Source organism: Phocoena sinus, chromosome 16 (genome assembly GCF_008692025.1).
Source record: "Phocoena sinus isolate mPhoSin1 chromosome 16, mPhoSin1.pri, whole genome shotgun sequence".
Classification (NCBI taxonomy): domain Eukaryota; kingdom Metazoa; phylum Chordata; class Mammalia; order Artiodactyla; family Phocoenidae; genus Phocoena; species Phocoena sinus.
Genome location: NC_045778.1, coordinates 68,793,384 through 68,808,379, shown reverse-complemented (window position 1 = coordinate 68,808,379; position 14,996 = coordinate 68,793,384). Strand labels below are relative to the sequence as shown.

Sequence of the window (14,996 nt, the reverse complement as noted above, 5' to 3'; positions counted from 1 at the left end):
ATATTCATCAGTGTAACTTTATTTATATTTTTACTGAATTCAAAATCTGCAAAATATAATCTGCAAAAATACCATAGGCAGCTACAGATGGGCCTTGAAATAGATCTTGATTTAAGAAATGTATCACAGAAACTGAGGATAGTTTAAAAAATCCTCTTGGAAGAAGCCCTGGGCCCGGGTGATGTTACAAGGGAGTTTTAATAAATATTCAAAACCATTAATTCCTATGTTAGACAAATTATTCCAAAAAACAGAAAAAGAATGAAAACCAGCTCATTTGATGAGGTTAGTGTGACCTTGATTCCCAAATCTGGTGAGAACAGTACAAGAAAATATAGAGCCATTTAATTTTAAAATATTAAATATAATTTTGGATAATCAAATCCAATTTGACTTTTTAAAAAATTCATGATTAGGTAAGGTTTATACCAGGATTAAAAAGATGGTTCAACATCAAAAATATCTATTAATGTAATTCATCACATCATAATACTAAGGGCAAAAAAATATACAATTATTTCCATAAATGTAGAAAACGCATTTAATAAAATCATACAATAATTCTTAGTAACAAGGAATAAAGTTTCTTAACTTCATAAATATTTTATTTCCCAAAGCTATGGAAAATATTAAACTTGTGGAGAAAGTTTACAAGAGTTCCATTTAAGACTACGAGCATGACAAGACACCCACTATGGCTGTAATGCTTAAAAGCAATATAATAAAAGGAAATGGGAAGTATAAAAATAAGAAGGGAAAAGATAAAACTGTCATTTGTTCCTTCAAAAAATATAATTTACGTACATGAGAAAGAAACAGAAGTTTTTGCAGAAATGGATAAGTTGATCCTAAAATTCATATGGAATTGCAAGGGATTCAGAACAGTCAAAACAATATTGAAAAAGAAGTAAGTAGGAGGATTCATACTTTCTGATTTCACAACTTATTAAAAGTTATAGCAATCAAAACAGTGTGGTACTGGCATAAGGACAGATACATAGATCAATGGAATAGACTTGAAAGTCCAGAAATAAACCCATGCATGTATTAATAATTTTCAAAAGGTTGCCAAGACTATTCAATGGTGAAATAATAGTCTCTTCCATAAATGGTTCTGGGATAACTGGATATCCACATGTAAAAGAATGAAGTTGGACCCTTACTTCATACCATATGCAAAAATCAACTAAAAATGGATCTAAGACCTAACTGTGAGAGCCATAACTATAAAAATCTTAGAAGAAAACATAGGAATAAATCTTCGTGACCTTGGATTTGGCAGTGGATTCTTACACGACACAAAAAAATATAAGCAATGAAAGAAATAAATAGATAAATTGGGAATCATCAAAATATAAAACTTCTGTGCATCAAAAGACATGATTAAGAAAGTGAAAAGAGGAGGAGGGAGGAACCAAGATGGCAGAGTAGAAGGACGTGCTCTCACTCCCTCTTGCAAGAACACCAGAACCACAACTAGCTGCTGGACAATCATTGACAGGAAGACACTGGAACTAACCAAAATAGATACCCCACATCCAAAGACAAAGGAGAGGCCACAATGAGATGGTAGGAGGGACGCAATCACAGTAAAATCAAACCCCATAACTGCTGGGTGGGTGACTCACAGACTGGAGAACACTTATAACACAGAAGTCCACCCACTGGAGTGAAGGTTCTGAGCCCCAAGTCAGGCTTCCCAACCTGGGGGTCCAGCAACGGGAGGAGGAATTCCTAGAGAATCAGACGTTGAAGCCTTGTGGGAATTGATTGCAGGACTTCGACAGGACTGGGGGAAACAGAGATTCCACTCTTGGAGGGCACACACAAAGTAGTGTGCGCATCGGGACCCAGGTGAAGGAGCAGTAACCCCAGGGGAAACTGAACCAGACCTACTTGCTACTGTTGGAGGGTCTCCTGCAGAGGCAGTGAGGGGTGGGGGGAGCTGTGGCTCACCGTGGGGACGGGGACACTGGCAGTGGAGGTTCTGGGAAGTACTCCTTAGCGAGAGCCCTCCCAGAGTGTCATTAGCCCCACCAAAGAGCCCAGGTAGGCTCCAGTGTTGGGTTGCCTCAGGCCAAACAACCAACGGGGAGAGAACCCAGCCCCACCAATCAACAGTCAAGCAGATTAAAGTTTTACTGAGCTCTGCCCACCAGAGCAACAGCCAGCTCTACCTACCACCAGTCCTTCCCATCAGGAAACTTACACAAGCCTCTTAGGTAGCCTCCTACATCAGAGGGCAGAGAGCAGAAGCAAGAAGAACTACAATCCTGGAGCCTGTGGAACAAAAACCACGTTCACAGAAAGACAGACAAGATGAAAAGGTAGAGGGCTATGTACCAGATGAAGGAACAAGATAAAACCCCCCAAAAACAACTAAATGAAGTGGAGATAGGCAACCTTCCAGAAAAAGAATTCAGAATAACGATAGTGAATATGATCCAGGACCTTGGAAAAAGAATGAAGGCAAAGACTGAGAAGATGCAAGAAATGTTTAATAAAGACCTAGAAGAATTAAAGAACAAACAAACAGAGATGAACAATACAATAACTGAAATGAAAACTACACTAGGAGGAATCAATAGCAGAATAACTGAGGCAGAAGAACGGATAAGTGACCTGGAAGACAGAATGGTGTAATTCACTGCTGCAGAACAGAATAAAGAAAAAAGAATGAAAAGAAATGAAGACAGCCTAAGCGACCTCTGGGACAACATTAAACACAACAACATTCGCATTATAAGTGTCCCAGAAGGAGAAGAGAGAGGCAAAGGACCGGAGAAAATATCTGAAGAGATTATAGTCGAAAACTTCCCTAACATGGGAAAGGAAATAGCCACCCAAGTCCAGGAAGCGCAGCCAGTCCCATGCAGGATAAACATGCCGAGACACATAGTAATCAAATTAGCAAAAATTAAAGACAAAGAAAAATTACTGAAAGCAGCAAGGGAAAAACAAAAAATAACATACAGGGGAACTCCCAAAAGGTTAACAGCTGATTTCTCAGCAGAAACTCTACAAGCCAGAAGGAAGTGGCATGATATACTTACAGTGATGAAAGGGAAGAACCTACAACCAAGATTACTCTACCCAGCAAGGATCTCATTCAGACTCGATGGAGAAATCAAAAACTTTACAGACAAGCAAAAGCTAAGAGAATTCAGCACCACCAAACCAACTCTACAACAAATGCTAAAGGAATTTCTCTAAGTGGGAAACACAAGAGAAAAAAAGGATCTACAAAAACAAACTCAAAACAATTAAGAAAATGGTCATAGGAACATACATATCGATAATTACCTTAAACGTGAATGGATTAAATGCTCCAACAAAAAGACACAGGCTTGCTGAATGGATACCAAAACAAGACCCATATATATGCTGTTTACAAGAGACCCACTTCAGACCTAGGGACACATACAGACTGAAAGTGAGAGGATGGAAAAAGATATTCCATGCAAATGGAAATCAAAAGAAAGCTGAAGTAGCTATACTCATACCACATAAAATAGACTTTAAAATAGAGAATGTTACAAGAGACAAGGAAGGACACTACATAATGATCAAGGGATCAATCCAAGAAGAAGATATAACAATTATAAATATATACGTACCCAACATAGGAGCACCTCAATACATAAGGCAACTGCTAACAGCTATAAAAGAGGAAATTGACAGTAACACAATAGTAGTGGGGGACTTTAACACCTCACTTAAACCAATGGACAGATCATCCAAAATGAAAATAAATAAGGAAACAGAAGCTTTAAATGACACAATAGACCAGACAGATTTAATTGATATTTATAGGATATTCCATCCAAAAACAGCAGATTACACTTTCTTCTCAAGTGCGCATGGAACATTCTCCAGGATAGATCACATCTTGGGTCACAAATCAAGCCTCAGTAAATTTAGGAAAATTGAAATCGTATCAAGCATCTTTTCTGACCAAAACACTATGAGATGAGAAATGAATTACAGGGAAAAAAACGTAAAAAACACAAACACATGGAGGCTAAACAATACGTTACTAAACAACCAAGAGATCACTGAAGAAATCAAAGAGGAAATCAAAAAATACCTAGAGACAAATGACAATGAAAACACGATGATCCAAAACCTATGGGATGCAGCAAAAGCAGTTATAAGAGGGAAGTTTATAGCTATAAAGCCTACCTCAAGAAACAAGAAAAATCTCAAGTAAACAGTCTAACCGTACACCTAAAGGAACTAGAGAAAGAAGAACAAACAAAACACAGTTAGCAGAAGGAAAGAAGTCATAAAGATCAGAGCAGAAATAAATGAAATAGAAAGAAAGAAAACAATAGCAAAGATCAATAAAACTAAAAGCTGGTTCTTTGAGAAGATAAACAAAATTGATAAACCATTAGCCAGACTCATCAAGAAAAAGACGGAGAGGACTCAAAACAATAAAACTAGAAATGCAAAAGGAGAAGTTACAACAGACACCACAGAAATACAAAGCAGCCTAAGAGACTACTACAAGCAACTCTATGCCAATAAAATGGACAACCTGGAAGAAATGGACAAATTCTTAGAAATATAAAACCTGCCAAGACTGAATCAGGAAGAAATAGAAAATATGAACAGACCAATCACAAGCACTGAAATTGAAACTGTCATTAAAAATATTCCAACAAACAAAAGCCCAGGACCAGATGGCTTCACAGGTGAATTCTGTCAAACATTTAGAGAAGAGCTAACACCTATCCTTCTCAAACTCTTCCAAAATACAGCAGAGGGAGGAACACTCCCAAACTCATTCTACGAGGCCACCATCACCCTGATACCAAAACCAGACAAGGATGTCACAAAGAAAGAAAACTACAGGCTAATATCACTGATGACATAGATGCAAAAATCCTCAACAGAATACTAGCAAACAGAATCCAACAGCACATTAAGAGGATCATAAACCATGATTAAGTGGGGTTTATTCCAGGAATGCAAGGATTCTTCAATATACGCAAATCAATCAATGTGATACACATTAACAAATTGAAGGAGAAAAACCATATGGTCACCTCAATAGATGCAGAGAAAGCTTTCGACAAAATTCAACACCCATTTATGATAAAAACCCTCCAGAAAGTAGGCATAGAGGGAACTTACCTCAACATAATAAAGGCCATATATGACAAACCCACAGCCAACATCTTCCTCAATGGTGAAAAACTGAAAGCATTTCCACTAAGATCAGGAACAAGACAAGGTTGCCCACTCTCACCATACTTATTCAACATAGTTTTGGAAGTTTTAGACACAGCAATCAGAGAAGAAAAGGAAATAAAAGGAATTCAAATCGGAAAAGAAGACGTAAAGCTGTCACTGTTTTCAGATGACATGATACTATACATAGAGAATCCTAAAGACGCTACCAGAAAACTACTAGAGCTAATCAATGAATTTGGTAAAGTAGCAGAATACAAAATTAATGCACAGAAATCTCTTGCGTTCCTATACACCAATGATGAAATATCTGAAACTGAAATAAAGAAAACAATCCTATTTACCACTGCAACAAAAAGAATAAATTATCTAGGAATAAACCTACGTAAGGAGACAAAAGACCTCTATGCAGAAAATTATAAGACACTGATGAAAGAAATTAAAGATGATACAAACAGATGGAGAGATATACCATGTTCTTGGATTGAAGAATCAACATTGTGAAAATGACTCTACTACCCAAAGCAATCTACAGATTCAATGCAATCCCTATCAATCTACCACTGGCATTTTTCACAGAACTAGAACAAAAAATCTTAAAATTTGTATGGAGACACAAAAGACCCCGAATAGTCAAAGCAAACTTGAGAAAGAAAAACGGAGCTGGAGGAATAAGGCTCCTTGACTTCAGACTATACTACAAAGCTACAGTAATCGAGACAGTATGGTACTGGCACAAAAATAGAAATATAGATCAATGGAACAGGATAGAAAGCCCAGAGATTAACCCACGCACATATGGTCACCTTATCTTTGACAAAGGAAGCAGGATTGTACAGTGGAGAAAGGACAGCCTCTTCAATAAGTGGTGCTGGGAAAACTAGACAGGTACATGTCAAAGTATGAGATTAGAACACTCCCTAACACCATACACAAAAATAAGCTCAAAATGGATTAAAGACCTAAATGTAAGGCCAGAAACTATCAAACTCTTAGAGGAAAACATAGGCAGAACATTCTATGACATAAATCACAGCAAGATCCTTTTTGACCCACCTCCTAGAGAAATGGAAATAAAAACAAAAATAAACAAATGGAACCTAATGAAACTTCAAAGCTTTTGCACAGCAAACGAAACCATAAACAAGACCGAAAGACAACCCTCAGAATGGGAGAAAATATTTGCAAATGAAGCAACTGACAAAGGATTAATCTCCAAAATTTACAAGCAGCTCATGCAGCTCAATATCAAAAAAACAAACAACCCAATCCAAAAATGGGCAGAAGACCTAAACAGACATTTCTCCAAAGAAGATATACAGAGTGCCAACAAACACATGAAAGAATGCTCAACATCATTAATCATTAGAGAAATGCAAATCAAAACTACAATGAGATATCATCTCACACCAGTCAGAATGGCCATCATCAAAAAATTTGGAAACAATAAATGCTGGAGAGGGTGTAGAGAAAAGGGAACCCTCTTGCACTGTTGGTGGGAATGTAAATTGATACAGCCACTAGGGAGAACAGTGTGGAGGGTCCTTAAAAAACTACAAATAGAATTACCCTATGACCCAGCAATCCCACTACTGGGCATATACCCCGACAAAACCATAATTCAAAAAGAGTCATGTACCAAAATGTTCACTGCAGCTCTATTTATAATAGCCAGGAGATGGAAGCAACCTAAGTGTCCATCATCCGATGAATAGATAAAGATGTGGCACATATATACAATGGAATATTACTCAGCCATAAAAAGAAACGAAATTGAGTTATTTGTAGTGAGGTGGATGGACCTAGAATCTGTCATACAGAGTGAAGTAAGTCAGAAAGAGAAAGACAAACACCGTATGGTACCACATATATATGGAATCTAAAAAAAAAAAAAAATGTCATGAATATGGGGGTAAGACAGGAATAAAGACACAGACCTACTAGAGAATGGACTTGAGGCTATGGGGAGGGGGAGGGGGAGCTGTGACAAAGTGAGAGAGTGGCATGGACATATATACACTACCAAACGTAAAATAGATAGCTAGTGGGAAGCAGCCGCATAGCACAGGGAGATCAACTTGGTGCCTTGTGGCCACCTAGAGGGGTGGGATAGGGAGGGTGGGAGGGAGGGAGATGCAAGAGGGAAGAGATATGGGAACATATGTATAACTGATTCACTTTGTTATAAAGCAGAAACTAACACACCATTGTAAAGCAATTATACTCCAACAAAGATGTTAAAAAAAAAAGCAATTGACTTTTGTATATATATAACAAAGACAACTCACAGAATGTGAGAAAGTATTGAAAATCATATATCTGATAAGGAATTTGCATCTAGAATATATAAAGAACTCTTACAACTCAATAATAAAAAACACAAAAACCCAATAAAAAATTGTCAATGAATCTGAATAGACACTTCTCAAAAGATGATAAACAAATGGTCCATATACGTAGGAAAAGATGCTCAACATCATTCCTCATTAGAGAAACACATATTCCAAACCACAATGATAGGCCACTTCACATCTAGTAGAATGCCTAGAAGTTTAAAAATGGAAAATGAAAAAAAGAAAAAAAAAGAAAATGGAAAATGGTAAGTAATGGTGAAGATATGGAGAAACTGGAACCCACATATATTGCAGGTAGATATGCAAAATGATGCAACCACTGTGGTTTAGCACGTTCTCAAAAAGTTAAACACAAAATATAAACCATATGAATCAACACTTCCAGTATTTACAGACTTACCCATGAGAAATAAAAATGTATGTCCACACAAAACTTATATGTGAATTATTTATAAATAGCCAAAAATTGGAAAACACCTTAAATGCCCACCAACTGTTAAACAAATAAAATGTGGTTTATACATGCAACAGAATGCTATCCAGCAATACAAAGGAATTAATTACTGACATGTTACATCATCAATGAACCTCAAAAACATTACACAGAATGAAAGAAGCCAGACACATAAGACCATATACTGTATGATTCTGTTTATATGAAATGTTCAAAGAGGCAAATTTACAGAGACAAAAAGTAGATTAGGGCTGGGGGTGGGAACGGGGATTAACTGTAATTGGGCATGAGGGTTCTTACTAGGAGGATGAAAATGTTCTAAAAATGATTTATGGTGATGGTTACACAACTTGTTAAATTTACTAAAAATTCCTGAATTATATTCATGAAATGGGTGACCTTTGTACTATGTAAAATATATCACAATAAAGTTGTTATAAACACACACACACCAAAAAAAAAAAACCCACACACAAAATACTACATGTTTTACAAGGTCACAGATAAATAAGAAAATGTGAATCAAACATATCAGAAAGGCTGTCTATAGGAGTACTTAGGTACAGGGAATGGCAGGGGAAATGGGAATGGAGATGAAGAGGAATTTACAAATTAATAAATAAGTTATTCTAACAAGAGACAGGTCGGCATGGAACGATGATGTTCACGAGCTGTGAATGTAGGACTGTGATCAACCCTCTGCAAATGAGATCTTAAACAAATGTAAAATACAATAAATATTTTTATACTTTTAAAACTTTTGTTTTTTTTAAAACAAAAGGAAGAAATCATAATTCTCTCATTTCCATTTTTGCAGACACTAAACTAAGTCATAAAAATGACCTCGAGTAACCTATATTTGTTATCATGATTATGCTACTTAAAAAGTATTTGAAATGCAGTCAATACTCCAAAACTCCCTAAGTCCTAAAGCAAGAGAAATAACATAAAATCAAAAAAGGACAAGTACTCCCTGTATGTTGTGGGCTACATATATTACTACTTCAATATCCTGTTAGATATCTATGACACTATGATGAATTTTAGAAGCATAGAACCCCCAAAAGATAATGATAAGGAAATACTGACCTCTAAGGAGTTAGTAACATAAAAGCACTCTTCCTAGAGTATACAACATTAAGCAATTCGTCCTATGAAAAGTTCTGCCTAAAAAGGGCTCCTTGGTCAAATAAGTTTAGAAATACCACACACATATCCCCCCACTAGTGTATTCACAATATATTAGCATATTAAAATATATTAGCAAGACTTTCAAAAAATAAGTCTGCTTTAAGGGCTTCCCTGGTGGCGCAGTGGTTGAGCGTCTGCCTGCCAACGCAGGGGACGCGGGTCTGTGCCCCAGTCCGGGAAGATCCCACGTGCTGCGGAGCGGCTAGGCCTGTGAGCCATGGCTGCTGAGCCTGTGCGTCCGGAGCCTGTGCTCCACAACGGGAGAGGCCACAACAGTGAGAGGCCCACGTACCGCAAAAAAAAAAAAAAAAAGTCAGCTTTAATTTATAAATCCACAAAATCCTTTTTTCATGTAACATCTTTTCATATTAAGAGGAATTCACACTTTAGAAAATGCTTCATTCAACAGATGTTATTTGCTTATAAATTAATTCAACAAATATCTAATAAACACCTACTGTGGGCCAGGCACTATTTTAGGTGCTTAGGATTTCAGTAGTAAAGAAAACAAATGTCATGCCCCCGTGGAGATTTACATTACAGTGGTTATTATTAAATGTTCTACATATGTTTTTTCCTATTATATATATATTAGTTGATAATTTTTATAATATAAATGGGCAAAAATATCAAGAGAGAGAAATAGCGAGAAAAGCAAGGAAGTACCTAAATGTACTTAGGTACAATATGTAGTACATATATGTTCAGACGGAATGGGTTAGATGAACTTACTTATTTTCCAAACAGAAATAACAACTTAAAGACCAACAGATTACAGTCAGAATACTCATCAATAAGAAATGTTTAAAATAACTAGGTAATACTGTGCAGTCATAGTCATATGACTAACATGGAAAAAAAAAAGTTAAAAAAAGAATGTAGGAATTATGTATGTACATTATGATTCCATTTGTTTAAAGAAGATTCTCTAGAGACAGTCCTTTCAATATAAAATTATTCATACGTGAGTAGAAAAGTTCTGAAGACACAAATTTTAACAATGGTTGGTTACCCCTGGAGAGCTTGAATAGATGATTAGGAGACTTTTGTTACCTTTATGTATTAATTCATTTTTTTAAAAACAAGACCATATATTACTTTTATAATGAGATAAAATAAATTTTAAGACTAACTGACAGATAAATATTCCCAGACAAAGCATAAGAGCTGAAGGGATGCAGGAGTGGTATGTTTTTTTTTTCTAAGTTTGAGAAAATTTAACTGAAAAAGGACAAAGCATCTCTTTATAAATAGTAGTTAGGAAAATACCTCAAAATGAGGAGCTTTTGGGTGATTAGGCACATGACTTTAAAATAAAGGATTAAAAAACGGTTTGATGGGTTTGTCTAAGAATAAAGTTAAAGCAAGAAACCTCTGAAAAAAACTGAATGAGGATGATCTGAAGTATTTAAGCAACACCCTCTCACTTAAAATATTTATGTAGCAAGTAAATAAAGTTTTTCTGATTAGAAGGATTAAAACTTTATTTAAAATGGAAAATTACCTTTCTTATAAGGTGGTTTTCTGTATCTGCCACATATATGATATTATCCATTATGGCTACACCTTGTGGTGAGTTAAAAGTTGACTCTGAAAACATTCCATCTTTTCTTCCAGGGTTGGGTCCTACAAGACAAGATAGCTGTAAGACAAAATTTTTCCACTTAAAGTTATCTCAAATTAACACCGAAAAAATAAAATTTGTATTTAAAGCTGGGATTTTAATATAAATAACTTGATACTTCTACCTAAAAACTAAACTGTACCCCAAGATACCTATTTTTCTCAAGAGTATAAGTTTTGCTAATGACAGGGCTTACTAGATAATGGTTATTAGTACACTTTAGTAGTATATAGCAGAAGAAATTACTTCAAAAAGCATCTGAATTACCTATTATCTAGACTAGAAAGAATTAAAAAATAACTTAAATCTTTTACAATCTAGATGAATGATTTTTAACAATTTTGGAAGATAAACTCCTTTGATTACAACTGAAAATTACGAACCCTTTCCTTACAAAAATACACATGCCCATAAAATGTCACAGGAATTTCAAGGGGTTCCTAAATCATGAGGATCATTCAAGCATTTCTTAATAGCCCATGAATCCCAAGTTAACAGACTTCGTTTAAACCCTAGCTCTTCCTAGCTGATGATCTGGGCAAGTTCTGTGTGTCTCAGTTTCTCTTTTGTAAAATGGAATTAATAATATACCTAACTCATAGCACTGTGAGGACTAAAAAAATTAATACAGGTAAAGTGCTTAGAATAATGCCAGGCATATTTTTGTTTGCTATTATTACTATTATTAATAATACTATTTATTACTGCTGGTGATGAGAGTTCACTGGGAAAAAAAAGGGAGAGTACTGTGATCACTTCAGATTGGAAAATACTGTATACTATAACCTCCTCTCACATATTCATGAGATACGTTAGGCAGAGTACAAGATCCGAGTACAGTGACACCACCACCACCAAAAATCTTTTAAAGCACATCTAACCAGTATTTCCTGAGTGTATCTGACCACGGAATTCTTTTTAAAAAACTGTAGAATAACTATAAATTTATCACAAGATAACAATATTCCTAGAAACATATTTGGAAAAGGTAGCTTGCTGCTGGTTCCTCTGTTTAACAAAGGAGAATATCCATCTAAACTAGAAAATTTTAGAAATCTATTAAAAACTTTTAACCATTTAAATGTAATTTGCTATAACAGATGCTTTTTGAGTAACAACTGTCATAACTTCCTGTTATTAACCAAAATACCAAGTTGCCCAAGCAAAATAAACAATATAGAACACACACATACTCTAACAGAAACAACAAATAAGAAACAAATGAATTCAAGAGCTAAGGGAATGATACCTTGGCATACTAAGAATAGCCCCAGGACTTAGGAAACAATTAGTTTATTTTCTAGTTTATTTATTAGTTTATTTGCATCAGGAATGTTGATATCCCTACTTTATGTACTAACACTGCATGTGTGACCAAAGTAGGATTGCAAAGAGATGAATTACTTTTCTCTTTGACTAATTATGTTGTCAGATGTCAGTCCAGCCTGGTGAGCAGGATTAATAATGTACTTAACAGATTTTATTAATTATATGTCAATAAGAGCCCTTTTTAGATCAAGACCAGGGAGATATGAAAGAAAATGATCTATGCCTGTATGATACTTTTATTTCACTACAACCAAATGGAATGGATTCAGAAGTATGCTTAAGTTCTTATGGAAGGAGAGAAAAGTATAATAATATACAAATCCTAGGTTATTTCATAATCTAAGACTCAACTTCCTAGGGTATTGCTGTGGTCTTAAAAAACATATGGCTAGGGACTTCCCTGGTGGCGCAGTGGTTAAGAATCCGCCTGCCAATGCAGGGGACACGGGTTCGAGCCCTGGTCCGGGAAGCTCCCACATGCCGGAGAGCAACTAAGCCCGTGTGCCACAACTACTGAACCTGCACTCTAGAGCCCGCAAGCCACAACTACTCAGCCCGCGTGCCACAATTACTGAAGCCCGCTTGCCTAGAGCCCGTGCTCTGCAACAAGAGAAGCCACCACAATGAGAAGCCTGTGCACCGCAACGAAGAGTAGCCCCCACTCGCTGCAACTAGAGAAAGCCCGCACGCAGCAACAAAGACCCAACGCAGCCATAAACAAATAAATAAATATATATATATGGCTATATTTTGATGGAAAGTGAAATACTTCCATTTAAAATGCCCGAAATCTAAAATGTATATAATACTTTCATAAGATACAATACTGTGGCAGTTTTTTGAAAAAACAAGATGGGATATATGAATATACTTGAAAATTACACAAAAGATTTCCTCCTTTTGGTCTTAATGGAGTTTTTTTGGGTAGTTTTGTTTGTTTTTGAGGGAGTGAGAAGAGATTAATTCAGACACAATTAACAAAATAATTTCTGATGAAGTTAAAATCAGTGTATATTGCCCTTCTACAATTAGTTCTTATTTATAAATTTCAATTTTAATGCATTTCCTTGAACTAGTTTTTTACATGTATAATGTAAAATACATTATATAACATAATTAGCAAACTTTACCTCCAATGCTGTACTGAATTTGTCCATTCCTCCAGACGACCAAAATTCTATGATGTCCAGTGTCTGCTATTACCAATCTATTAGAAACATGGTCTACTGTTACTTTGCCAGGAAACAGCAATGGTGAAGGTGGCAAAGAATCTTTATAGAGTTTTATTCCAATTTTATTATCTCTGATCTGTCCCCTGTCTTTGTAATATTTTAAAGCTATTGAAGTATATAAAAATAATTTCTCTCTATGTCCTTCTCCAATCAAAGAAAACAACATGTTTCCACGGGGTCCAAGTATGATCAGAGTTGGCCAGCAGGAAACTTCTAGTTCTTGCCAAAGGCTGGCATCTGCATCATTAAGCACAGGGTGGGTGATGTTGTATCGAAGAATAGCACTCTTAACGTTATCCAGGACTTTTTCATTTGGAAACTTAGCCGAGTGAACACCAACAATCAGAAGACCATCTAAACGGGAAAAGTTATACGTTGAACATTATGAAGTTTTAAAGTTTGAGTATCACCATCCACATATTAGGTTTTGGGTCATAAATAAATATAAACAGTCAGAGATTAAAAAAGAGGAAACACAGAACTAAATTATTATCTTCAACTGCGTTTACACTCATGAATAAAAAATTAACATTTAAATCTAAATTCAAACACATATGATCAAAACCATGCAGCTATTTTAAGTTTAAAACCCTGTGTCCTTTATCTAGATAAAGCTTTAAAATAATATTCTCTTAGAAGATGTTGAAATTTTATAACTTTTTTCCACCTGTTTTAATCCCCTTTGAAATTCACAGTGACTATGATTGCTTTTTGTTGGTATTTATTATCACATTATCCTCTTAAATTTTTCTGACCTAACTCTATTATAGATTAACATAATGAATATAAGCAAGATGTTTCCATAAGGTCTTTATTTAAAATTCCTATTGTACAGTTCTTAGAACAAACCTTGTTGTAGACAGCAGACCTGCTGAAAACTAAAAACTAAAAACAACATATTTCTTCTATCTAATCAATACAGTATATCAAGAAAATAATATAGAAAAAAAAAGTATGAAGTGTTAGGCTGGATTCAGAGAAAAACTCAGCATTGATTACCAAGTAACATGTTAACCTCAGGCATGTTACTTAATCTCTCTGTGCATCAGTTTTCTTATTTGTAAAATGGGAAAATAACAGGAATTGCCTCATAGGTCAGTTTTGAGGATTTAAAAAGATAAATCTGTATAAGACATTTAGCATAGTACCTAGTTTACTGTAAAACTTCAACAAATGTTCATTATTATTATTTTTTAAAGTTATAAGTACAAAGATAACCAATAAAGGAGAAATACAACACTTCCTACATATCAAAAGAAATCAGTAAAGTAAAATAGCAAAAAAGCACATCATGTTGAGAAACAGCAAATAAAACCTAATACACAAAATAACACAATAACTATACATAACACTACTTATAAATAAATGTGAATGGGTTTAACTCACCTACTAAAATGATTTGGATCAGAAAAGCTAAAAATAAAGATATGCACAAAGATATGTGGGCAAGTGAAAGCGACAGGAACATAAGGGTGTGATCCTGGTAGGTAGGATCTACCCGACAAGGTAGATTTCAAGCCCCAAAGCATTAAACAGGGCAAAGGAAGAAATGTTTTAATGTGAAAAGCATTCACAACAAAGATAAAACGATTAGGAATATCCATGTACCAAGCAAT

At 35.3% G+C, this 14,996-nt stretch overlaps 1 protein-coding gene across 2 annotated transcripts in view; it reads right to left on the bottom strand.

Moving 5' to 3' along the window:
* The window catches only part of NHLRC2 (NHL repeat containing 2), a 59,098-nt gene that overhangs the window by 29,623 nt on the left and 14,479 nt on the right, over positions 1-14,996 (bottom strand). The window contains exons 3-4 of one of the 2 annotated variants that reach the window (XM_032608047.1): positions 13,279-13,734; positions 10,700-10,821 (exon numbers count right to left, since the gene is read on the bottom strand). In XM_032608047.1, coding sequence (XP_032463938.1) covers positions 10,700-10,821; positions 13,279-13,734 — 578 coding nt within the window. The remainder of the gene's footprint in view (positions 1-10,699; positions 10,822-13,278; positions 13,735-14,996) is intronic. The other variant, XM_032608049.1, reaches the window with a different exon arrangement.